This window comes from Elgaria multicarinata, chromosome 2 (genome assembly GCF_023053635.1).
Source record: "Elgaria multicarinata webbii isolate HBS135686 ecotype San Diego chromosome 2, rElgMul1.1.pri, whole genome shotgun sequence".
NCBI classification, from domain to species: domain Eukaryota; kingdom Metazoa; phylum Chordata; class Lepidosauria; order Squamata; family Anguidae; genus Elgaria; species Elgaria multicarinata.
Genome location: NC_086172.1, coordinates 39,560,215 through 39,587,947, shown reverse-complemented (window position 1 = coordinate 39,587,947; position 27,733 = coordinate 39,560,215). Strand labels below are relative to the sequence as shown.

Here is a 27,733-nt window from a genome sequence, read left to right as displayed (position 1 = left end):
GCATAACAGGTAATGTTTCTGTCTGGTTGAATACATTGGATGGATCCAGACTTGACACACTGAAATCATTAGGACTTAAGCTAGTCATATTTAAATCCCATTGATTTCAGGGGACCTATTGTAAATATAACTAAGTCGGGATCCAACCAATTTTCTGTATAGTGCAGAATGCTAGGAAATGGTATTGCTAGCATGCTTCCTGTGGAGCTAAATCTGTGCCAATTAAAGTACGAAATGTCCCTATTCCCAGAAGTCTCCCTTCTCTTGAGGACTTAGGGCTGGTGAGGATTAGAAAGTTGGTTAGGTGGCTTCAGCATTTGGGTATATGTAAAATCCACACTGTTATCTTTACAGTTATCTTTACAACACAGTTCTTGTATCACTAGAATGCCAGCAATGCATTTTGGATGATAGAGGCCATTTTAAAATTGTTGATAACCCCAAATTGTTTAATTTAGCAAATATGGAATTAGCTTGAGTGCAGGGGTTAAAAACTACATTGTGTTGATATTGTAACTAAAACTGTAACAGGATACAGATGATGCTTTCCCTGTGTAGCTGAACAACAAAAATATAACTTCTTTACAAAAGAGTTTCACGGATTACACATAAGGGCAGAATGTTGCTCCATCTTTTAACTAAATTTCACTGAATGGAGCAGTATTTCAAACATATGATGATGTGTAATGTTTGACGTAAGTCTACCGGGCTGAGATAAGGAAGTGAAGAGGCAGGTAAGCAAATGCTGATCTGGAAGGGATGTTAAGTTGTCTTCAATCATTAAATTCAGATCAAGGTTTGTTTGTTTTTATGAAAGCAAGACTAATATTTTTCTATCTAAAAATAAGCTTGTAAATTGTGATATAATTTATGCAGGTGTGTCTATCAGGGTCCCATATTGTTGGGGCCAGAACTTTTCCTTGGGAATTCTGTTTGTGCTCAGAAACACAGCTCACAATGCAGGTCTTACTTAGTAGAGTAAGTTTATTAGCTTCAGACTTCTTAACAGTTCCGTGTCATTGTGCAGAGTGACAAAAGCTATACACATATACATATATACACAGTTTTTATCTATATTACATACATCTGTGATTAGGCTAACCCAGCCTCAAGGATCTTTGGTATATTCATATCATTAACACCATGATATCTTAGAGAATCCTGGCAAGGTTCCCAGTACAGCTTCTATCTCAAGGTAATTGCTCACAGATAGTCTTCCTCTGTTTAGCCTTGAGATAGCCACACACAAAACTTTAATGACTACACAAGCCTTTACTTTCTTATACTTAACATATATGAGGCATGGCATAACCTTAAAATATAGTTCTATTGAAGGTATAGGCCCAGTTTTCACGTAAGGCAGAAATTCCTTGTTTAACCCAGGAAATGCTGGGGATGAGTGGAGTGTGCAAGCCATTTTTGCTTTTAATTAACCCAGAAATGCCCAGCTCCTGGACTGTTTTGTGACATGCAAACCCGGAAACTCAAGGGTTTTTTTATGTATTAATCCAGAGTTTTCTGTTGCACTAACTCTGGGTTGTTTAACCCACATGTCATGAAACAACCCAGGAACAGCGTGTTCCTGACTTGTTAATTAAAAGTGGAAATGGCTCATGCACTCCACTCGTCTCCAGCAATTCCTAGATTAAACCCAGGAATTGCTGCTGTTGCATGTCAACCAGGTCATAGAGTAAGTCTAGATCATGGAGATAAATGAACTGCATTTATGCTCATGAACAGTGTTGCCACAATCCCTCACCAATTTCTGCCAATTCCCTCTGTCAGCTGCAGCTCCCCCGCCTCGTGCCATGCTGCTCCAGAAGGTCCCCAGCCTGTCTTGGGGAGGCGAAGCGGTCTGCAGTAGAGAGGAGGGGGCCAGAAAGTCCCATTGCATGACCAGACTTCCCTTTCATCTATCTCTGAATCCAACCCAATATTTGTTTGTAAAGACTATTTTATTTTGTCCTTCCTCCTACCTGTTCTGTCTCCCTTGTTGTTCTGTCACTCAAATCTTCTATTAGTCTTCTATTCTGTATCCTTTCCATGAGTCAGTTTTTCTCTTATTTCCCCTTTGTTAAAAAAGAATTGCACATCTGTCTGCATGTGTTACATTGCATACAAGTTGTATGCTCTGGGCAATATACATTTTTTTAAAAAAAAAACCCTACTTGTTCCAGTGTGAGATTTTTCTTATTTTAATAAATAGTTGTATTTTCCATTGGTACTTAGTATTAATATGCAACTTGTCTGTTTATAGCGATGTGCTCCTGCATCCATTCGCCTTGTGGATAATGAACAATTTCAGTTTGGTAAGTTTTTACTTACGTTGCTAAGAATCAGTTTTTGTAAACATTGATCCTGTTCAGATGTCATGCTAGGCCACGGTGGTTAAGCATTTTAAGCTAAACATTATGGCTTAGTGCGTCACGTGAACAATGACTTAGTATGTTGTGTGAACCATTCCTAACCATGGCGCCTACATAACCACAGTTTAAACATGCTCACTAACCATTTGCTGCAAAAGTGGCCTAACCATGGCTTAGTGTGTTGCCTGAAGTGATCTGATAGCAGGCATTCCTTAACGAGGGATATAAGAGTGCATGTTTCATTCTTTCCATTCTCACTTCTCATATACAATCCTGCCCTGTGCCTGTTGCCAGTAAGGGTAGTGTTATAGACAAGATCCAGAAAATTACACAGCTAGTCTCAAAGGCAGCTTTGAGCTTGTATTTCTTGAACCGTAGCTTTCTGTGCTACTTAGTGGACTGCTTTTGAAAATGAGGTAACTTTCCCTGCTTTTTTTTTTTTTTTTTTTAAAAGGTAAAAATCCCACTTGAGTGTGGCCAAGTAGCTCTTTGACCACATTTATGTAGAAGTAAATGCTTTATTGCTGCAGATGGTGTAAAATACACCAATTACAGACGTAATTTTCCCTGATAGGCTAATGGCAGCTACCATTCACCTATCACTCCTTTTAGAAAGACTCTGGCCTGGTTCAAACAACACGCTAAACCATGCTGCTTAACTACAAAATGGTTAAGGGAATGCATTAACCTTAACCGTTTTGTGGTTAAGCAGCATGGTTTAGCGTGTTGTCTGAACCAGGCCAGAGCCACTCCGCGAACTCTGGCAGACATGCCAGGGCTCTGGGAGAATCAGTGGGACCCCAAGCAGCCCGGTTTCCCCCCACAGCAGACCCAGTCTTGGGGCAAAAGTATTAATGTATTCAAGGTAATACTTTAGAAAGCCAGCATTAATCTTTATATAAAACTGTCTCTAAAAGAATATTTATTTATTTATTCATTAATGCATTAATTCATTACCCTTCTATACTGCCCAATAGCTGAAGCTCTCTAGGAGTTCACAACAATTAAAACTGTAAAATACAACACAATAAAATTTAATGCAAAAGTTTAAAACTGCAAGAAAAAAAATAAAATTAAAACCGAAGTAAAACACAGCAGCAGTGTAAATATTTAAAACACAGTAATAGATTTAAAACAACAGACACTGACAGATTAAAATGCCTGGGAAAATAAGGTTTTCACCTGACACCTAAAAGACCAAAACATAGGTACTAGGTGAGCCTCTCTTGGGAGCTTATTCTACAGTCAGGGTGCCATAACAGAAAAGGCCCTCTTCTTAGAAGCCACCCACCTCATTTCATTTTACAAATGCTCACAGAGGATGGCTGAAGATGATCTCAGGTCCAGACAGGTATATACGGGAAGAGGCAATCTTCCAGGTAACCTGGTCCCAAGCCATTTTGGGCTTTGAATGTTAATACCAGCACTTTGAATTGGGGCTGGAAATGCACTGGCAGCCAGTGTAGGTAGGTAAGGATGTAGTTGGTATATCAGCCTCTAGTGACGATGCTGGAGCACTCCCAAACAACAAACCTGATCCTTTAAGTGAAGTGCAACCCCCTCTAGAACACGTTGAATATCACTTAACCAGGCAGACAAATTTCCAGTAAGAATACTGGAAATTTGTCTTGTCTGGACTGAGTCTCAGCCTATTGGCCCTCATGCAGCTCATTACCATGCCAAGTTACTGGTTCATAACAGCCACTTCCTCACCTGGATTTGATCAAAGTCAGGGATAGAGCTGAGCATCATCCACGTATTGATGACACTTCAGCCCACAGCTCCGGATAACTTCCCCCAGTGATTTCATTTAGATGCTGAACAGCATGGGGATAGAATAGCACAGCTACCAGGGCACAGAACAAGAATCCCCCAGTACACCTTCTGGAATTCGAGATCCAGGTAGGAATGGAGCCACTGCAATGCATTGTCTCCAGCTCCCAAATCAGACAACCTATCCAGAAGGACACCATGGTTGATGTTACCAAAAGCCACCAAGAGGTCCAAGAGAAGGCTTGCACTCCCCTTGTTCCTCTCTTTTTTGAGCACAATGACGAATGAGTGTCAATAGGTTTTTATAATCAAAAATACATAGAAACTATTGGATGAAGATTAATAGACTGCTGCTTAAAATTTGTGTATTTATATCCATGATTAACAAAGAGTGTGTACAGACTTCCTGAAAAACAGGAATGGGGCCACTGTGGTAGTTCATTCAGCTTTTTGACTAATATACAGTCTTCAATGTATAATAAAGCATGGGGAGAAACAGTTCTGGTAATTTGCAGTATAAGTCTGTTGTATGCAGGGTTGAATGTGGAACTTATGATGTCACCAAAAAACCACTCCAAGCAGTTTTCAGCTCATAAAAGCACTAGGGGGCTGTGTTGTTCTTGTTATTGTTGTTTTAAAACGCCATCAGATAACTTTAAATGCACGAACATAGATGTGGTTATTTAAACAAAATCAGACAGTCCACCTGGGCAGTGGGGGAGGTGAAAATTGCAAAGTTGGGAGACTAGCTTAGTGTTGGAATTGGAAGCATATAAAATCTTGCCATTTGCAATGTCAAGGTGCAGGAAAGCTAGGCTCACTTTGAAGAAGAGAGAATCACGTGCTCCTAAGAAAGAATCACAAGTGCTCCCCAAAGAATAAGACTTTATGGATTTGCTTAGCTAGCAAAACATATATTTGCTTAGTTTCCTACAATTTCTGTTAATAATGAAATGGAAATTTCTTTTGTTAGCAAGTACAACCCTCAATAATGAACAACCATCCTAAGCTCAACCTTTTTAGACATTCCCTGGTTAAAAGTCTGAACTCTTTATATTGCTACTGTCTTACAAATTTCTCTTTCCACCCCCTGCCAAGGACATGCTCTTAAACCACAGGTTGCTTCCATTTTTACATCACTTTTGGATGGGTTGAAAAAGTTCTACATCACAAAGGTATGCAATTTTAGTCTCAATATTTAATAGATGCAGATTTTAAAAAGTTTTGGCACGTATTCTTTCACAGAGTAGCTTTTGAAGCAAAGGGGCACTGTAGAAAATGCATGTTCCTCCTCGGTCTCTACCCTCCCTGAATTATAATCCATATTCGATCTGGAAGGTTATTTAGCTAGAAAGTAAAGCATTTGACTGCTGTGCAGTCAGATTTTTTTCTCTACTACCATCTCTTGTGCTAACGTTTATCAAATAGATTTTTTAAAACGTCAAGATTCAAATGTCTATACTAACATGGGAAAGAACAGCAGGAAATCGTAAAAAGACAGGGAGGGGCACTTTCCAGATGTGATGTCTCAGGTGTTTTAGTTGAGGGAGTAGCACAGAATAGGTAGTGAAAGAGAGGTGCGGACATCTGTTACATCTATTGTTTTATAATTGTGTTTTAATGCATTTGTTCTATGATTGTTTTAATCCGTTTTTATTTATTATTGTAAGCTGTCTTGCATGCCCTTTTTCTTGGTAGATAGGCAGGCTAAAAATAATAATATAGAACACCCTTCACCAACCGGGTATCCTCCATCTGGAGGGCACCAGGCTGGGGAAGGATATTGTAGAAGATCGTACATTTTTCTGAATGTGGGATCTCTAAATCTGTGAGAAAGATCCTGTGGAACTGCCTATAGAAGGGGGGGAAGCGAAACATCTACACCAATGACTGCTCCTAGTGATCTTTTAGTACAAATTTCATTACTTTATTATCCCCAATTCAATCTTAGCAGCAGAAGCAAAACACCTGAAATTAATAATTTCAAAGTCAAATTAATTTCATTGTGTTCAGAGGATAAACATTGAGTCCTTATCAGAAACCTCCATATGGCATTGGTGTATAAAGTTAAATGGTGGCAGAATATAGCTTGATGGATGTTTACAATACTTCAGTTGCGCGTGTTTTTCCTCTTGTGGTTTCAAATCTGCTTTCCTGCAATTCTTGGACGTTTAGATGTGTTTTCTTAACATCTTAAGTAACATTCTCCTAAATTTACTATTTTCTTTTGAACTGTGCCTCTTGTATGTATTTTATTTCTGCAATGATTAATTTTTAAGAGAAGTTATTAAAGATGCAATTATAAAGGGGATGATAACTATATTTTGTTTCTTGATTATGGGAGAAGGGAGGGATAAGCATACATATGCCAACAGTCTTGTGGGCACTGAAGAGAAGTTAAGTCTTCGTAAAGCCCAACAATACATACATACACACACACACACACACACACACGCACACACACACAAGATTTTATCAGAGGAAGAAATAAAGGCACAAAAGAAGTTTGTATGTCTGTAAAACATTACTACCCAAGCAGTTGCTTATTTGGCTTTCAAAATTTGGCTAGTACGTCAAATGGGAATTAGAAGTCATGAGGGGTGCTGTGTAAGCCTTAAAATTTCGGGATTTGTTCATGTCAACATTTATTTAAAATATTCCTGTACCACTTGTCACCAAACTTGGTTACAGAATGGATTACAGAGCATAGTTATCTCAGTGTTCACATAAAACTACTATAAAGCTCCGATGCAGACCTGGGACTGTTTCAGACTTTGTTCCAAACCAGGGTTTGGCACAACGGCAGTGAACCTTTAAACTTCAAGCTAGGTTGTGAAGAAAATAACTGTTCTTGCTATGAGATAATTTTGTATCCCGTAAACATTCTCTTTCCTCCCTCTGCATCACACTTGGTAGAAAAACCAGGAGCAAAGCTTTTCTCCCCTCCCCAACACCCCGCCACCCTTGCTTCTCAAGGCTCTTCAGCTTGAAATTCACTCAAGCAAGGGATGAGAGAGAGAATTTGGGAGGGGTATGAAATCCTTAATGTTGAAACCATCACATAGTGAAGTCTTCCCTTCTACTTTTCCTTTGTTCTTCTGCAGGGTTTGCTCTTCTACAAAGGCTGCTAATAAGCCCAGGTTTATTTGCAAAGGGCGGCAGCAAGGCATGTGATACACTATAAAGGACATGGAGGCTGAGGCATGTGATTTTGCTACAAAAGTGAAAGAACTATTGAGTTGGAATGGATTTTGGAAGTCATGTAGTCCACCCCCTTGCTCAGTGCATATTCTGCAGTGCAGGGTGTAGCTACAGTATTCCTGATGTGTGGCTTTCCACCTCTGCTTAAATACCACCAGTGAAAGAGAACCCACTGCCTCATGAGGCAGTCTGTTCCGCTGTCAAACAGCTCTTACTGTTAGAATATTTCTCCTAGTATTTAGCCAAATCTGCTTTCCTGCAATTTCTGCCCATTCATTGGTTGTAGTTCTGTCCTCTGGAGCAAGTGAGAACCACTCTGCTTCATCTTCTGTGTAACAACAGTCTTTCAGTTACTTGAAGGCCCTGATTGAAGTCATTTATTAAAACGTTGAACAACTCAGGTCCTAGGACAGAGCCCTCTAGTACTCCTCTTGAGATCTCCCTCCAAGTTCAAGCAGAGCCATTAATGAGTGCTCTCTGCGTATGGTTGCTCAACCAGCTGTGGATTCACCTAATGGTAGTAACATCCAGACCAGATTTTAGCATTTTGTCAGCAAGGATATCATGGGAAACCTTGTTAGATTCTTTGCTGAAATGAAAGAATTGTAATTTATAATAGTAACTCTCTTTTTTTAAAAAAACAAAAAACAAGATAAGGTTGGTCCTGCATGACTTACTCCTGACAAACCTATGATAAGTCCTCCCAATCAAAACATTATTCTCTAGAATCTAGATGCTCACAGACTGGGTGCTGCTTAATCTGTTCCAGAATCTTGCCCAGTATCAATCTCATACTGACATTTGCCCCTGTCCAGTCTTCCGACATTTCACCTGTTCTCCAAGACTCTGCAATGACCTCTACAACGGCTGCTGGCTATAGACTTTGAGGATTCTTCAAGAATGGGTGAGGGTGTCAGAAGACTCAGCAGGGACAAATGCTGTCACCATCTTCAAAAACGGGGTGGTGAGGCATGTGATTTCGTTGTGAAGGCAATAGGGGTAATGTGACTTTGCAACCCGGGGAAAAAAATAATCAAGATTATTTTGCAATTACCTTGCAAAAGCAGGGTGAGTACATCACCATCAGTTTGTTACCATGAATAACTTACAGGTTTGAATGAACCCTGAACCTAAGGTAACATCTACCCAAACAGTTGACTGACTAAGAAAGAGATCTTGGGGTTCTAGTGGACAGCTCAGTGAAAATGTTCACCCAGTGTGTGGCTGCTGTAAAGAAGGCAAACTCCATGTTAGGCATTATTAGAAAAGGAATTGAGGATAAAACAGCCAGTATCTTACTGCCTTTATACAAATCTATGGTGCAACAACACTTAGAATACTGTGTACAGTTCTGGTCCCCACATCTAAAAAAAAGATACTGTATTGCTGGAAAAAGTGCAACTAAAATGATCAAGGGACTGGAGCATCCCCCCTATGAGGGAAGGATACAACAGCTGGAATTGTTCCGCTTGGAAAAAAGGAGGGTAAGGGGAGGCATGATAGAGGTGTTCAAAATTATGCAAGGTGTGGAGAATATGGATAGGGAGACATTTTTCTCCTCTCATAATACTACAACCCGGGCTTATACTGTGAAGCTGATTGGTGGGGAATTCAGGACAGAGAAAAGGAAGTACTTTACACAATACATAGTCAAACTATGGAATTCATTACTATGAGATGTAGGCGATGGCCGCCAATTTGGATGGATTCAAAAGGGGGTTGGATAAATTCCTGGAGGAGAAGGCTATCCGTGACTACTAGTCCTGATGGCTAGGTGCTACCTTCTGTATCAGAGGCAGAAAGCATATATAAACCAGTTGCTGGGGAACATGGGTGGTAGGATGCTGTTGCACCTATGTTCTGCTTTGGTTGGCCACTGTGTGAATAGATTCTTGGACTAGATAGACCCATGGTCTGATTCAGCATGGCTCTTCTTACGTTCTTATGGTTGCATCGACACTCAGATTTAGCCACTAGACCAAGGGAATAAGTACTCACTTAATAGGGTGTTCTGATTAATCAGATGCTAATTTGTCTTAGTGTGTCAATTGCTGCTTAAGAATATCCCAGAAAAAAAAAGCCTTCAAAACATGGTTGAACCAGCAAGTCAATTGTGACCTCAAGCCCTGATCAGAAGTGGCCCAAAAAAATCAGTTTATGGCAGCTGCTTCATATTACCACCATCATCATTGAAAATGCTTGTGAATCTGCTTTAGAGCCGTTGTACTGTACTTAACAAAAATAAATTATTAAAGTGAATATATTGTAAATGACTGTGGTAGATTAACTTGAGAAATGGTGTCTAGCTGCATGTTAAGGTAATATAATGGAAGTGCCTCTCTTTTCACAGTTCAAAGGATTTGATCCCAATCTTTTATGTGTTGCTACCTTGCTTTTTGAGGGTGACAGAGAGAAGGTTCTTCAGCATGAAAAACAAGTTTATGATATTGCTGCGAAATTTGGGTATGTTTTTTTAAAAAGTGTCATTTCTGACATTTAATAGTGTATTAAAATCTAACATCTTTGTAAAGTTAAAAATAGGAAATGGACTTTTATGGAAATTGTTGGGTGTCATGCATTTCTCCATTATACAGGACCTTTGGAAAGTGAGAATAAAATTATAGAAACTAACTCAAAGAATTTCACTACCCAATGTGTTGAAATGCAGCTCAAAAGACAATATTCTGAGTAACTGAATTTGCTTTAACATAGCAAAGGAACTTAACTGAACAGATTTCTCCATGATACAACTGGAGTCATGCTACTTAAAATCTTTTTCTTTCCTCTCTAACTCAGGAAAGTGACTTTTATGACACTAAACAAACAAGTCTTAACACAATGAGGTAAAACAGTGTTTGGTAGATTAACGTATAATACTGTGCATTATTGACTGGAGCTGTGACTCAGGCAAGCTTGTTTTAAAAAGGAAATTGTCTTTAATCAACAGAACTTGATTAATTATATGTACCCCACCTCCTGTCACTGATTACTCTGTGCTGTTACAAAGAAACAGAAAACATTTCACTTTAATAACAAGCTGAGTAATGATAGGCTGGTTTGTGTCCATCTGGTTTGATTGATTACAAGACTGGTCAATGAAACCATGGTGAAGATATTTGTCCAGGTCACAACTTTATTTCCCATTTAAACAAATTCTTAGACAGATCATCACGATGGTTGTTGTTTCCATTAAACCTAGGCTCTTTGGAAATGTTAAATCTGCTGTACGGGTTCACTGACTTTATATCTGAATTAGCATATGTAACACTGAGCTTCCCAGTTTCAGACTGTGCTATCCCAGAAAAGGGCCAAAATGTCCTTTCAAAAAAGCAGCAAATCCAGGTTTTAAGGGGGAGAAACAGATGGAAGGACAGTACCTTCTAAAATGTAGAACCTGTATGAATATTAATAAGCAGTTGCATAACAACCTCGCAGTTAAAATTTAGGGGCTATCCTCTATATTCCTGGAAGCTTCTCACAAGCACATATCTGTTCCATCATATTTCTCTCCTGGCCTTGAAGCTTAAAGATGAGAGAGCTGGGACAGACAACTGCTATTCGCTCTTAAGCCTACTGGCTTTATAAGGCAAATTTGTTCATTTAATGTACATCCTTCTTTTCTGCCCCCAAAAAGTAGTGTTCAAGGTGACTAATCATAAAATCCATATTAAAAAGAAACTCTTAAATCTGATTCTATGTAGCCTAGCAGATTAATTCAAAGCCAGGTATAGAGATTGTCCCAGCTAGTGGGTGTTTTCCTGGCACTTCCTGCCTCCATGTTTGTTATTTGTCAATCTTCCAGAATAATAGAAAGGGAAAGAAGTCCAGCCAAGAACCCTGCTGAGCTCCCCAGCTGGCAGCTGTTATCCATAACTAGCTGTGACCATTTCAGGCGACACATCCAGTTGGCTTTGACTTCTCTCTGCCTCAAAGTGGCAATGAAATGTAAGGTATAAGAAAGTAAAATTCATAATGGTGGGCTGTCCAAGCGCACTTTAAATTCTTGTGTAGACAGCAACACAGCTAGGATAAGTTGCCCCTTGGGTGCTTGCTGAGGGGACCCGCTGCATGGAAGCCGGCATGTAACAAGCAGCAAGCTTCCATATTTTTGGATTTAACTTAAGCCCATAACTAAAAAATAGTGTGGAAATTCAAATACTTTTTCACTGCTTTACTGTAGGTCTAGGGTAGACAACCTGGTGCCCTTCAGATGATTTGGGCTTCAGTTCCCATAATTCTTGACCATGGCCCATGCTGGCTGGCACTTATGAGAGCTGTAGTCCCAAATATCTGAAAGGCACTAGGCTGCCTATCCCTGTCCTAGGTAGTCTATCTCTTGATGCAAAGCAGCAGAAGTCCCTCCTTCTTGTATATTTTTAGCTCCCCCAATGGCCAACTTTATTTTTTAAAACTGAACTAGAATTATGAAGGAACTTCATAATTCTAGATCAGATTTGTCTTTTTTTAAAACCTAGGGAATGAGCAAGTGTTTTGTTGGTAGTCTCTTTTTATAATATTTGGTTCCTACACACCTTGTTTTATATTTCCTTTCCTTGAGAGCAAATTTCCTCTTCCCACCCCCACCGGGCTAACTGAGCTCTTGACCTTGTGGGGAAGAAGAAGCGAGGGAGACAGGAGTAGGCAGAGACTATCAGGGCCTGCTCCAGTTAGGCCCCACCCCCTCAGGGCTAACTGATGTCATGACCCTGTGGGGAAGAAGGAGGAGCTGCTGAACAGTCTCCTTAATTTCTTTTCTTTCCCCTCTCTTCCCTCCCCATCCCCTTTTCCTTGTGTTTCATGTCTTTTTTAGAATGTAAGCCTGAGGGCAGGGACTGTCGTCTTTACTGTAAGCTGCTCCAGGAGCCTTTTTGGCTGAGGTGCAGGATAAAAATGCTATAAATAAATAATAAATAAACCTTAGCTAAGGCTGCTTCTTTCAATGAAAAGACTAATTTCATAGTTAATGGCATTGCTTAGAATTAATGGATGGGATCCAAACAGTAACCATAAAAGCATTTCCACCACTAGATATTCTACAACTAGACATACAAATATCTGAATTAACAGATCATTGGGACTACATTTAATGGCTCTGCATGAATTTTGCTGCTGGGAGCATGTTGCTTTGAATTCTTCCTGGGACGATCACTATGGTTTATAAGTTGAAAAGAAAATGCAATATGAGAAACTATCTTCATTAGATTTTGTATAAAAGCTTCGAAATCTTCAGTGTGATTAATTTTGACAAATTAATGATAAATTGTAATTTATAATGGATTCTAATGTTAAATGTCCTCACGTTCAAAACTGCTGCACTAAGACTATTCTCTAAGTTGTTGCTGGTTGTGTCACATTAAACTACTTAAAGGACTTGGCAGGAAATTTCCAGTCAGGAGAAAAAATAGGTGCTTTTAGCTAATACAGATAAGAGTTTTTTTCTGGTACTCTTGCAGTGGTAAGTATTCTTGAAGTGACTGCAAAAGCAATGCACTGAGTGTTAACCTTGGTTATTGGTGGTAGCTATATGGAGAACATAGAACTGCCATGTAAATAAATATTTTAAGTAGAAAACACTTGGCAGGATAAAACAATTTGGGAGAACTATTTTTAATAACTTTTCCCCAGAAGTATTCAAAACATGAATGAGAATAGGCATATCAGGAAAATACTTGCTATACAGAGATGTCCCCCACCATTAATATTTTTCCAGTAAATATGTCCCTGCTCTGCAACTGAAATGTAAAGCATGCAAATCTAGAATACTTGGCAGGTTGCTTGTCTTCTCATATGCCTTTTTGGTATGGAGAAATACAAAGACATCTTCAGGAAGCTCCTTCACTTGGCTTATTACAGAGACTAAACACAGCAGCATTTGAGATTTTCTGCATAACTGATCAGTGTTGTGTATGGCTTGAGATTTGAGAATTTTCTCTCCATTCTGTCAGCCTTTCAAAGGCACACATCTTTGAAATTATTAAATTTCAAAGTAAACTTAATCTGCCTACCAAATTCTTGAACTAAACTGCTTTTGCTATAAACCATTTCACACCCTAGGAATAGCAAGTGTGTGATGATGATATACTGTCCTCCAATTGCAGTGGTCTGGCAGCTGGAGAAGACAATGGACAGAGAGGGTATATGCTAACGTTTATCATCGCTTACATGCGGGTAAGTACCTTCTTTTTTAAAACAAATTTTAGATGTATAATTTATTTTCCCTTATGTGCTGTGCTGGCATGTTTCTGAGACAAAGCAAATAAAAATAACATGTTGTATTATGTTAGGAAAAACACCCACATTTCAAGTGCTTCAAGAGCTCTTGTAAATAGAAAAAAATCATGCAGATTTGTTGGTTCTGCTTTGTAAAATCTGTATAGCTGTACAGTTTTGCCTATAGGTCAAGGTCTTTGACAAACGATGCAGTCAGCTTTGGATGAGGTCAGCCAGTGATGGTGGGGAGATTGAATCCACCCATATCCTCACTTTCCCTGCCCCTGAACAGTGCTCTCTAAGCTGGCTGAACCTGATCATCTGATTAGAAAGGTACGTGCAGAGCTGTCGACACCATTGCTCCAGTGGGTTGGTATCTCTGTTTTCCGAAGGTGTTTAGGCAGAATCCAGAAATGTGTGTTCATTTGTGTGGGATTGTGTCAAAGACATTCCCTTATTTGCTCAAAGTTACCTAGATTAGTAATTTTGCGGCTCACTAATATGCTTTGAAAATAAAGGCTCCTATGAACTCAAAGCATTAACCCACAAGATAGGCTGCCTGCTATGTTCCTGCACGTGATTACAGTGCCCTTCTTTTGCTTTCTTCTAATCAGTCCCCTCTGGTAACGGATTTTTCTGTGTGTCTTGAATCCATTCACACTGAATGCAAACCTGGTGCAGAGAAACACACAGCAGCAGTTAATCCGCTTCCAGACCACTTGCATCTTTGTATAAATCACTGCTTTAGGAACAGGAGGCATGCTCAGATCAGAGACTCATGCAGAAACTGCAGAACCTCTGAGGATGTGATAATTCCACTTGCACACAATACAGCTTCTGATATGAAAGGGTGAAGGTGCCTCCAATTTTTAATTCAAAAAAATGTGTCTCAGTTTGGAACTGAAAAACACCTGAGATCATCTCTCTCTGCAGAAAAATCTGTATAGTCAGAACTTTGTATCAGGCACAATAGACTTTTCCTTTCCTTGCGCATCCCCAAAATATGCTCAAGGACAGTTTGTGGGGGATGGAGCTGGACGTAGAAAGGGAAATCCACTCTGCTTGCGGGTGCCATTCCATTGAATGGACACAATGGGATTTCATGCTGTTTATTATATTCACACTATTAGATTTTGTCATGAATATCTTAATTTATTCAGGGCCTCTACCAAGTTGTCTTCTAGAGCCCCTAGTACTGAGGTTCAGTTCTACTTCTGAAAAACAGAACCCATAAAAAATTATTAATAATTGGAATGATTCAGCAAAAAAGACTGGATTTAGAGTGGTTTTTCAAACTGTTGAGTTCCACCAAGTTGTACAAAGATAGTAATTTTCTTACCAGGTTTAGGATTTTAGAGAGCTAGAGAAATAGATATGAGAGGAAGCTAAGCACACTTGAAATTGGCTTAAGAATAATAGAAGATTCATAAGATCAATATTTGCTTAGAAGCCTGTTTATCCATTGATATGAATATAATAATGATTTTAGTTGGTATTTCGAATAAAAATATGGAGCATCATCCCAAAGTCGTAAACAAATCACTGTTCCTGATTAAAAAAGTGGTTTGACGTGACAGCATAAGTCAGCTTTGTGCCAAGTATAAATAAATAAATACTGTGTGTGTGATGCCTAAAGGGTGAAAAGCTCCATGACTATTCAGAGTAATTGTTAGGAATTAACAAACTTAGCAGTGGTTTCTGTGTTATGTCTTGATGACAAATGTAGCTTGTCAGAAGTCTAGATGGATAAGCTCAAACGTTTTCAGTGTCTTAATTATACGCAATAGCAGTCTAAACTCCAAGCTTGCAGATATATCACTTTAGGAATACTAATCTGAAACTTTTCTGATCTCTTTAATAGGACTTGGGCATGGATTATTATATAATAGGCGAATCATTTGAGACATCTGTTCCCTGGGATAGGTAAAAGTCATGCATTTTCTGTTCAGTAAAACTTAATTTTCTTATGATTCCCCTACCCCCAAGAATTTGAAGAAGGGTTTGTCCTGAGTTTGAATGTTGTAAACCCATTTTAGTAGTAAAAATCGTATTAGGAGTTATTGTTGAACTAAGGCACTTTGCAATCGGTGAACGGAAGCATTCTTTGTGGTGGCTGCGCATCAGTTTCCTTCCGTCAATGTGAGCATTCTCTGAGCAGAATTCTACCCAACAAATATTCCTGCCAGCAGAAGCAAAGTCTGGATCCAGTCAATTGAATTGAATTTAAGAACAAATTATGCAAAAAAACACTATAGTTAACTTCTCAAGCTTAGAGTTAAGAAGTAAATGAATGGCTGCCTCTATTAGTGCTGTTTCCAATTCTAGTCCTATTGTTAGCCCTACGTCACTAGGAGGCTATGATCTTGGAGTTGATCACATTCCACATGCATAATTATTTTGACATTTATCATGTTCCAAATAAAATTATCGTGTTCTACATGCATAAAATTCAAGATAATTTGCTAGATTGGGGCTTCCACTTGTGAGAAGCTGCTCTATAGCTATACATTAGATATGTTTGACCTCTTCCAAGGACATGGCAGCTTTGAAGCATCAAAAGTGGATTCAATCCTTGAAATTATGACTTAACTATTTGCAACTTGTGTCTGTCCCTTTCCGTCTAACCATTTACAGTGGTATTTATAGAGTCTGCTTGAGAGATGCTGGCTGCAGTAGGATCCGTGGAGGGTAGGGGGGCGAGATGCTGGCTGCAGTAGGATCCGTGGAGGGTAGGGGGGGCACCTGCTTGCTTTGTCAGATTATACAGTAGACAGAAGTAATCAGCAGGGTGATTTGAATGACAGATATCAATACAGCTCTCTGTTAGGTAAAAGGCTGTAATTGAGGGCAAAGCCATAACAAAAAAGAGACTATTTTTGAGAAAAATGGAGGAAAGCAGCAAATAGCTGGATTCAGGATACATTTCTTCCATCAGAGAGCACCCTGGAGAACTACATAAGGCTTTGTAGATTCTTTTTTTCACTCAGCAAAACGTACATGCCTGACAGATTTAATTGTATGGTGTCATTAGAACTATAAGCTAGTTTATCCTCTTAACAAAAGAAAGTTAAGCTTTAATTTAGCATAGGTTTTTTTTTTTAAAAAAAATATACTTAAATGGAACATACATCACAATTTATTTAAACTAAATTCTAGTTAACCGCAGTTGTTGTTTTGTTTTGTTTTTAAAATTTACTTCTCTATTGTCATTTCAGGGTACTAGACCTCTGCAGAAATGTAAAGGAAAGAATAGTAAAAGAATGCAAAGAAAAAGGTGTTCAGTTTCCGCCCTTTGCTACCTGTCGGTAAGGCATTTTAGCTTAAATTAAGTTGTACAGATAATTGAAATCTAGTACATTCATGCAGTCAAGACTATGTAGCTTATCTTAATTGATATAAATTAATGTTGACTTTCTTTTGATGAGAGATGGTTGGACACAGAGCTAGATCATGGTTTGGGGCAGCCCTTGGCAACCTGCTGTCTGGTAGACACCACCACCCTCTCCCACTAGACATGCCACCACTTTCCCCCCTCTTCCTTCTTTCTTTGGGCTAGAAGGCAGGGAGGCGTTTTGGGCCCAGTCTTGCTACTGTTACTCAGAGGCAGGTCCATGCTGCATATCTGAGCAGATGGGTTGGTGGGCCTTGGTAGCTCCCTGATGATGCTCACCGTAATGTTAGCCGAAATTGGGCAGATAGATACATCACAGCTTTAGATATACCTGGATGCCACCCATTTTTTAGACTGCTGAACATATGAGACCGAGGTTCCTAAAGACCCATTCTTGAGATGTTTCCAATAATGACATAATGAAATCATATTGTCCTTCCATTGTATAAATGCAGTGTTAGGCAACATTTCTGAACTGGGGGCACATTTGGCAATTTGAGAAAATGACCATGGTGTGTGAACTGGGCCGTTGTGTACGTTATGGCATTGGTGAATCAGAGGTTTTACCACACTATTTTCCCCCCTTGTGTTTACAGGTCAAAATTAAGATTGGGTTTTATTGATTTCTTGTGCCCACTATGGTTCTACTGAGTACTAATAGTCTTAGCTTTTTTACCTAGTAAAGCTGTTGCACATACTCAATTGGCAATGCATCAGGAGTGTGCAACTAGACTTTAAACATATATACTGTGTTCTATAATAGAACCTTTTATTATTATTTTCATGTGGTCATTGTATGTGAGAACATTTTCATTCAAAATAAAATGCAACTGATTTAGCATACCTTTTTAAAAAAAATTTAAACAGGGTGACACAGACATATGATGCCGGTGCATGTGTCTATTTCTATTTGGGCTTTAACTACAGAGGAATAAGTGACCCTGTTCGTGTTTATGAAGAAATAGAGGTAATTTTACCAATTCATTGCTTTTATGTTACATATAAAGTATATAATACTTAATCTATAATAATTAATTCTGCTGTCCTGGGCCCAACTTAAGTCTGAGGTTAGTAGTGTAGTAGCTGCTGAAAATGGCTTCTATGTAGGTGGTCTCCATAAAATTAGTATCACAGTTGATCACAGCCTTCCCCAACCTAGTGCTCTCTACATGTTTTCCATTACAGCTCCCATCGACCCTGCCCCATCAGCCATGCTGTAGTCCAAAACAGCTGGAGGATACCAGGTTTGGGATGGCTGCCTTAGAGTAGGGTGAGGAACCTCCTTCAGCCTCAGGCTCAAATTCCATTTTGGAGAAGCTCTTGGAGGGCGTATTCTAGTGGTTGGTGGAGCTGAAGGCAATATTGTAGCATAATGTTCTTACTGCCAGTAACTAAACCTTAGAAGAAGCATTTCAACCTTTTGAAATGGGAAAAATACTGCACAAGAAGCTTGGGCCTGGGGGAGGGGGGTGACCATCTGTGGACCCCAGGAGAGTCTGATTTGACCCCAGGCCTGAGTTCCCCACTCCCGTCTTAGTGTTCCATGCAGTGGGGACAACTATATAGCTGGTTCTAGCCATACAGACTAAATTTTAAGCAATCCTATTTTACGTTTATAGATTATCTACAGAACATCTTTTAAGCCTTCTGGTGTGTGTGTGTGTGTGTGTGTGTTTCAACTTGTGAATACTCTTTCCACCTTCATCCATTTCTCTTCTCTACTGTAGAAGGAATGCCTTGGGGACATGGGAAATGGATTCCATGTTAGGCAGTAACTTGACAGTAGGCCACTTCAGTACAAAAGCTGTTTCCAGCAACAACACAAATGATTAAATATAGACATTTTGAGGTGATGTGTTGTTAATACTTGCACTTATAGATACGGTATACTTGAATCCTTTGTGCAAAATCCAACATCATGCAAGCAGACATCCACTTTCACGACTGGACTTTCCCTTCCTTTCCACCTGCAGTTCCCTGCAAGTCCACCAAATCTGCTACAGAGGACACACACACCTAACCCTCCAGAGCAGACATTGAGGGCACACCGGGGTGGGTGGGGAGAATAGCCCCTCACCAATTTGCTGACAGAAGGGTTTCCCTTGGTGGGAGGGGACAATTGGATACCACACAGTTATTTTGCTTTTAGAACTCTTACCTACTTGTTACTTACATAATTACATAGCAATTTTATTAAGCAAAAATTTCTTGCCATCCTCTTACCTTCATTCGTTCTTTAAATCCTTGGTCAGGGTCAGTTTATCTACTCAGAGGCCAGTTCACCCAATCAAATAAGCTTGTTTAAATCGGTAGTGTGTGCCGGGTACCATTTGCCTGATTACCTGCCTGGGCATGGTTCGTTGTGTCCAGACCTTGGCAGCATGGCTTGTTTTAGGGGGGAAACAGCTTTCGTATAACCCATAGCTAAGATAGCTTGGCTTGTTTTGATTGTACAAATCAGGTCCGTGTGTCTGAGATGGGGGCTATTCTAAGCAAGAATATTTACATGAATTAATATGTTTCAGTTTGTGGAGGCCTGATTGGTGTCAACAAGTCTGTATAATGGACAGGTTTTAGAGTTAAAGATGCCAAGGCCCAATGGCAAATTCATTTGCCAAAACCTGCCAATAATTAATTTGAGTACAATTTAGATACCTGTAGTAGATAAAGCACTGCATATGCAGATATTCCAAGGTGAGATGCTGGAAGGCTGCCTTATCATAGCCAGCCTTTGACAGGAGTTGCACCTTGTTCATTTATATCCAGAACTTCAGGAAAAGTGTTGAAAATTTGTCCCTCCGTAGCCATTTCAGAAGTTGCAAGTGGTGTCTCATCCTGCAAAATGTGAAAATTACATTGATATGCATTAATGTATGCTAGTACTAACGTGAATGAAAGGGATGTGGTGTCTTTCTTGCTTCATCACGATTTAGTTTATTCAATAATTTTACTCCTTCCCTTCTTTAGATGATAGCTAGGGATGAAATCCTTGCTAATGGAGGAAGCTTGTCACATCATCATGGAGGTATGGTTTCTGGTCCCACTTATATTTATTTATTTTGTAGTACTGTCTCTTCATCAGTATCCTTTTGAATTTAATGCTGTTAAGTCAGATTTAGTACTGCTGAACTACTATCTTGCACTGTGGTGGTAAAGAAGCTTTTCTGGGGTTCTCATTACAAACAGGGCTTTCAGATTTTGATACCCAAAAAACTATTCACCTGCCCCACCACCACCATACCGCAAAATATGCAACGTTGTTTCCAAAGTCAAAGCTTTACTCTTCCTGCATAAGAATGAATGGTGGCCTTCATTATATGGTATAAAGTAATAAAAAGGTGCTCTTGGAGGCCCCCATGGGGTTGCATGTTAAACCTGTTCCCTGCTCAGTGACCCCTGCCATTAAGAAGTAGCCTTGCTCCTCCTACCTGTATGTGCCCTCATCTTAGTTTCTGTTTCTTGCCTTCTTAAAAGTGTGAATATTGGGGGAGTGGGATCATGTTTGTAATTAGACTATAAGCCTGAGGGCAGGGACTGTCTTTTTTGCTAAGTAATTGTAAGCCGTTCCGAGAGCCATTTTTGGCTGAGGAGCGTGGTATAATATGATAAATAAATAAATAGTTTCCTATGGAAACAAGAAACAGTAATTCTATGAAGGCACAATGAAATACCCATACTTTTTCAAAAAGAGAGCACCCTTTGAGGCCTTAAATCACTGAACTGACATCAGAGAGAAAAGGGGACCTCTTTTGAATCATGCAAACATGATTCAAGAGCCTGCTGATAAAAACCCTTCCATCTCCGGTTGAGAAGCCCTAGTCCTGAGTCTGCAGTGGCTTTCTAATGCTTTCTGCACAGAATTTGAGAAACTAGTTAAAGAGCTCAGTGGCGTTAGTCTCACTCCTACATCTTGATCTCTGCGTATGTGTTAATGTATTTATTTGATTTATATCCCACCCTTCCTCGCAAAGAACCTATGTAGATAGATAGATAGATAGAATCATAGAATCATAGAATAGCGGAGTTGGAGGGGGCCTACAAGGCCATCGAGTCCAACCCCCTGCTCAATGCAGGAATCCACCCTAAAGCATCCCTGACAGATGGTTGTCCAGCTGCCTCTTGAAGGCCTCTAGTGTGGGAGAGCCCACAACTCAGATAGATAGATAGATAGATAGATAGATAGATAGATAGATAGATAGATAGATCCTACATGCCCATCAATGTGGGGAAGACCTTGCCATGCATCTGAATCAGTTCTTGGCAGGAGGGCAGTTGGATTCCTGGAGCTGCCAGAGCTGTGATTAACTGTTCCAAGTCTGCAGCATTAAGTTTCAAGTTTGTCATGGAGATGTTTTGCCTCCACTGTCCTTTCAAGGGTGCACATGTCCACTTGGATCGAGAGACCTCAAACCAGACAGACAGTGCAGCAAGCAGGCAAAAGCCAGGGAATTGCCTAGTATATATATTAGTGTATTTATTTATTTTTAGGTAGAGTTTTAACAGCTGGAAATAGGTGTTGAAATAGTTCTAGTATAAACTTATATTGCAGTTCAAAAATGCTTTTTTCTTGTCCTGAGCCCAGGGATAGACCTGAACTGAATTTTGTAAAAATTTAATATGGTATGTCATGCTATTACAATGACTGAGCATGTGAAAATGTCCTCAAATAATGTTGTATGAAGGATTATGCTTTCCCCATCGTCTTTGGAGAGGCTGGCCAGGGCTCAGTGCCTCAGCTTACAGAACAAACTTTTATTTTATTTTTCTGTTTTGCCAGTCCTATCTAATTCTGGTAATCCTGTCTAATACTGTGTGTTAAATTCCTGTTGCGGATCTTAAGGTTCTTCCTGAGCTAGAATTTACTGTTTGGAATTAAACTGGTAATATCCTTTTTATTATTATTTACTGACCTTCAGGCCTTGCCATGACATTCTCAGCATTGCTTTTTAGTTCCTGTATGAGGAAGGGAGAATATTGATGCAATTCCTCTTCAGTGTTTGCCCTATAATTGTGATTAATAACAGTTGCTTTCACTATCTGGAAACAGACAGCCTGGTTTGTCTGCCTACAATCATGTTGTGATAAATGGAGCTATTTTAACTCTGGTTTGTGTATCAAACAAAACAGATGTAGTCTGGGACTTGAGGCTATAAGAAATGTAAAGCCTGTTTGACTCAATCTTCATAGAGCTCATTGTGTTTAAGGAAGAAGCTGGACAGTTTATACCAGCAGAGTTTCCGTAAAACCGCAAATCGTTGCAATTTGTGTGAGCAGTGAGTATTCATTATAAACAGCTCTGTTTCTGAGGAGCAACCACCTGCTTTGAAAACTTGAGAAAATGGGAAGTAGTTCCACATCACAAATAATGTTATTCTATAGTTGGCCTTTTCATTGGTTTAAATATAGGTATTCGTTTAATCTAAAGTTGCATCTGAACCCCCCTGAATACCAACCTTACAAAAGAGTTAATGATGGGGAAAACTGCCACAATTACTGTGCAGCGTCAACTAAGGACTGAAACAAAATAAGGGAGATTTGCCTTACACTTTCTCTTTTCAGTGGTCCAGGTCCTGGTGTGTTCTCCACTCCCTCCTCTAGAAGGATTCTTTTGGGAAGAATAATTGTCTGGGTGCTGGATGAGGCACCTCCCACTTCTTATCTATGCACTCCTCACTGATCTCCCAAATGCCATCAAAATTGGGAGTGTGGATTAAGGATCATGGCTGAGACCAAGATATGCACGGGCAAGACCCTTCCATATCAGTGTTGCCATGTGCTAACACACTCATCAAAGCTGAGGGGTTTTGACAACATTTCAGCTTAACAGCCCTATAAATTTAGCTTACGCAAGTGTAATGAATAAGTGGCTTGAGGGCACAGGGCCTGCCCAAGACATTTTGCTGCTTGTTGTGAATGACAAGATTCCACGTACAGAAGCCAATCGTACTGGCAGTTCAATCACTGGTGACGGGGTGATGTTCTCCAATACACCTGAGGGCAGCAGGCTAGCTTAGAAGATTCAGAGCCGGCTGCATGGCTTGTACAACTCTGTCCTCCAACACCTCAGTGCTATTCCCAGTCCTTGCTGCCCAGAGACAGCCACCTGACTTTGCCTAATAATATCCTCACCAACACGGTGAGGATATTATACCTTATCGTTAGATGATCCTGTTCTGCTTATTTGCACATACAAGATGGAGGCTGAAAGCCCTTGCTTCACCCTCTAATTTAACGAATGTTGATCATAGCTGTTAGAGTTGCAGTTGAGTTTGGAAGTCTCCAGAGCTGTTTGGTATGCAACTGTGTTATCTGAGCAGAAAGTTAATGATAGTGGGAAGTTGGGCAAAGAGGTGAAGGGAAGTGTTGCAATAGTTAAGAGATCAGATGACTGCAAGTGAATACAAATGCTGCTTGTCATGAAGCGGCCATCATTCGTTCTTTTTAAAATGTGCTATATAATAGATTGACTTTTAGGCAGAACGTAAGCACTATCTACAAGATAGAAGCAAATCAGGATGAAAGTTCCACAATATGAGCCTTTCTTTGGTTGTCAAGTTCCACAGTATGAGCCTTTCTTTGGTTGCCATATATATATATATATATATATATATATATATATATATATATAATCACTGACTGCAGCGTCAGCAGATGATTTGGATGAGTGAAACAAACATCACATCTGAAGAATTTCCGAAAACTCATACTAGATTGTACACTTTAGTGAAGGGTGTTCACTGAATGATAAGACATGGATTGGTGCAATTGGGAAAAACACCTTATAATGCTGGATGGAAGGGATGTTTAGGGAAATAAAATTGGGTTAGCTATTTTTATATGAAACCTTGATTAGTCACACTTGTAGTGACCACTGTGTGTGTGCGCATGTCTCAGACATGTGGGATCTTGCAACTTTATGCTACAAATGGGTTAACTTTTTTTATCAAATATGTTCAGAAAAGACCACCAGTGTCCTCTGTACAGCTTTTTTTTACTTTCCGGTTCGCTAATCAAATGTATGTTAGATTTATTATTGTAAAAGTATAAAGCATAGAAAATGTGACAAGATAGATGTGTAAATTATCACTCTGACAGAACTAATGATGCACTCCAAGCACCTTCTGTTTTCAAGCACTTGGTGAGCGACTTCATTAAATATGCAATTGCTGTTTGGTGGCTGCTCAGACATCGGTTCAGTCCCTCATGGAATTGCATTATTACTGGAGGTGGGGAAAAGACAGGCCTACTAGCTGTTGGACATCCTGCTGTGGCTTTAATGTGCTCCATCTTGTTGGACCAGTTGTTTTCAGTCTTTTTGAGACAATTACATCCATAACCACAGGACACATTCACTGAAACAATATTACAGATAATAGTGGATAATAGCATAGACTATTCAATGTCTTTTTATCTCTAGCTGAAGTGTAGGTGGCTAGAATGAAGAGAGCTCTGCTGTCCTTGGAATGTCAAATTTGCCAAAATATATTAGAATATGGTTACAGGAAAATGCCTGTCTCTTTCTAATTAAACATGCATTTTCATATCCTAATACAGCCTTCCCCAACCTGGTGCCCTCCAGATGTTTTGTATTTCAACTCTTAGCAAACCCAGCCTACATGTCTAGTGATCAGGAATCCTGGGAGTTGTAGTCTAAAACATCTAGAGAGCACCAGTTGGGGAAGGTGCTCCTAACAGATCAGCAAACATATAAAAGAACAAATCAGGGTGATTACATATTTATTGCCATATGAATGTAATGCCAGAGCAGTGAGAGAACACAACAGAATTTTCTGTGATTCCAGCCTGTACTGCTCAGTCCTGTTTACTTTTTGTTTCTTCCCCCCCTTAGGGGGAAGAAACAAAAATATTCTGTTCTCCATTGGTGTCCCCATCATTCATTATTCCAGTGACAGTTTAGCTGTGACAGAATGGGCCATTCAAGATGGGTTGAATATAGCTACAAAGACTTTCAAGAGGCAGATGCGGTGGCACATCACCTCATACAAATGGTTCATGCCTTACATTGAAACTAAATAACTTGATGCATACAGTCAAGAATTAAATACTTGATTGATTAATAGTCATTGAATGACAAAACTGATCATTCATGTTAAATCTGTAGTTTTATGTTTGAATATTATAAATTGCCAGTGGACTTAGAAAACTGAGTTTGCATTCATATTTGTAATTACGTAAGGTGCAGTAAGTTGTATAAAGGTTGTGAACACTGAGGGCCATCTTGGGTATGTGATAATGCAGTTCTATTATACCTACTCGGAAGTACGTCCTTTTGCATTGAGTGGGGCATATTTCCAGATGCAGATATAGGATTGCCATCTAGGTTTGTGAGAAGTGTGCTTTCTTGTTTTCTTTAGCCTGAGCTCTCTCTAAAATGTAACTTCAAGTTGTGCATTCAGTGTTTACAAGCCTCTTCTTATTAAAATCCTAGTTATCTAAACAAAACGTAAAAACAGTTACTTGTAGGATTGGTGTTTCTGTTGCACCAGTGTGTCCTGCTGAGATGGTTTGAAATATACGTATCTTCAATTTAATTATTTTCAATATGACGCATCATCTTGGTTTAAACTTTATCTAAATTTCATACTTTATAAAGAGAGTAGGCAGTGTGGAACACAGGCTTCCTCTGGGAGTACATTGAGCTTAATGAGCTTGATAGTCTGGTGGGCTCAATAAATCAAATAAAGCAAAACATTTCTCATTTTTGAATAAAAGCATTTATCACCCAGTGTTTGTTCATTCATGGTCACAAGATTGATTGGCTCCTGCTATTATCGTGCATATTAAAGACTCTCTCCTTTTTGTGCTTTTTTTTTCCAGTGGGCAAGTTACGGAAGCAGTGGCTGAAAGAGAGTGTCTCTGATGTTGGCCTTGGGATGCTGAAGTCTGTCAAACAATTTGTGGACCCCAATAACATCTTTGGAAACGGGAACCTTTTATAAGCCTCTTTATTGTCAAAATGAAATTACAAAACAAAAACAAAAAAACCCAACAATGATTGGACTCCCATGGCTATCCCAGTATCCGAATTTAGCATTGAGCCAGTTTCATAGTGGTTTCCTTCCTTACGTCTTTTATTTTTTCAGTTAAAATGATCATCTAGTTACTCATTATAGACCTTGAAAGACTACTGCTAAACCTTTCACACACAACCAGTCCAAAGTATATGAAGCTCAATCCAGTTGATAACCTGTTTGGATGGCTTTCCTACTAGAGTGCAAGAATGTCCAAGAGTGACAGTAGTGTTTTTGTTGTAGAAGCCCCTCTTGATAGAAAAGCACGTCTGGGAAGCAGATGAAAAATGGGATTATATTTAGATAAAATAGGCTTGTCTGCTGAAAGGTTAAGCAAACAGAAAAGGAATGTTACGCTGCAATTTTTTAAAAAAATAAATAAAAATCCAGCAGTTTTGTGGCAGGACTGCTTTGCCAGTCTCTCATTAACTGATATTATTGAAAACTTTACTTAACAAAAGTATTGTCTAAATTGCATTTGTAGTAGTAGTAGTACTTAATACCTTTAACAAATCTTAACTCAGAAGGGCAAACATTTTTTTTTTAATACTGCAAAATCTGTTACATAAAACATTTTGCCCTGCTGGTCTGCATTTGTTTTAGAAAGCAACATTTCTCAAGCAGAAAAAATGGGCCCAAAAGGGTAATACGAAATTTCATACATTTCAAAACATTTAAGTGGTCTTAAGTGTAATAATTTCACCACAAAAATAAAATGTCAATCTTCTTCAAATATCAGTGAACACTAAAAAGAAATTTACGTTAAAACACCATTTCAACACTGTTTATCAATATTTATGTTTTGGGATGATCAAAGGCTTTCCTGTGATCTCTAGACAGAGTCTGAGGGCCCACTGCATAGTTTGGATTGTTGCATCTGTGATCGGATACAGTGCTCCAACCTCACACCCAGGAGTCTGAGCTTCCCACCCCCTCCCAGCCGACATGGCCTCAACCTCAGAGGGAAGGGAAAGGGGTGTGCTGGTGGGCATGGAGGAAACTACTTAATTCATATCCCCAGGCCTCCACAACCTCCTTCCTTCCCCCTCCCCAATGCCTCAGCTAGATGGGGAAAAAAGCCCATCTAGTGAAAATACAGAGCAGGAGGAACACAGAGGCGAAGATCACCTCCACCACACCTCCCAGTCTGCTTTAGATGGCCGTAAGCCGCCAAGTTCCAAGGCTTACTGCCATCCACATAGGATCTTGCCCATAGCTAGTTTGTACCCCGTGGGTTGGATCAAGCATTTCTTGAAGTTCCTTCAGAAAGCTCCTGCTAGTGGAAGGGGGTGGGGAGTGCCACATCCCTCCAGTTATAGAGGGGGGCCCAACCTTCCAGAGTTGATTTTCAGAGGGCATAGGGGAGTGCAGTGGGCAAGAAAACCAACAAAAGACTGTTCCTTATTCTACAGGATTCTTCCATGATCAGAAACTTTCTGTAGACAAATGGTCTTCTCTCTGGGCAGACAAATTGTGGATCCAACTCATTTGTACATTTTTTTTTAAAAAAAAAAAAACTAAGCACCTCAAAATCTAATTGATTTCAGTGGAATTAAATTGCTTAAAACTTGAATTATGCCCATAGTAACTCAGTGTTCTAACACTTGTGAAGATTAGATATATCTTGTTTCTGAAATAGCTGTAAATAAGCAAAAAATACAGAAACCTGTGAGCCTTGTAATTTTTTTGTAATTTTCATTCTGCTATTAGTAATTAATATAAAGTTTTAATACATTAATTAAACATATTACGCAGAACTT

At 39.4% G+C, this 27,733-nt stretch overlaps 1 protein-coding gene across 1 annotated transcript in view; it reads left to right on the top strand.

Moving 5' to 3' along the window:
* AGPS (alkylglycerone phosphate synthase) overlaps positions 1 to 26,070 on the top strand; it is a 57,948-nt gene extending 31,878 nt beyond the window's left edge. The window contains exons 13-21 of the mRNA XM_063118303.1: positions 2,258 to 2,309; positions 5,238 to 5,314; positions 9,691 to 9,803; positions 13,439 to 13,508; positions 15,412 to 15,473; positions 16,766 to 16,855; positions 17,809 to 17,908; positions 19,909 to 19,966; positions 25,780 to 26,070. Of these exons, the coding sequence (XP_062974373.1) occupies positions 2,258 to 2,309; positions 5,238 to 5,314; positions 9,691 to 9,803; positions 13,439 to 13,508; positions 15,412 to 15,473; positions 16,766 to 16,855; positions 17,809 to 17,908; positions 19,909 to 19,966; positions 25,780 to 25,901 (744 nt within the window). The 3' untranslated portion in view covers positions 25,902 to 26,070. The remainder of the gene's footprint in view (positions 1 to 2,257; positions 2,310 to 5,237; positions 5,315 to 9,690; positions 9,804 to 13,438; positions 13,509 to 15,411; positions 15,474 to 16,765; positions 16,856 to 17,808; positions 17,909 to 19,908; positions 19,967 to 25,779) is intronic.
* The last annotated feature ends 1,663 nt before the right edge of the window (positions 26,071 to 27,733 follow it).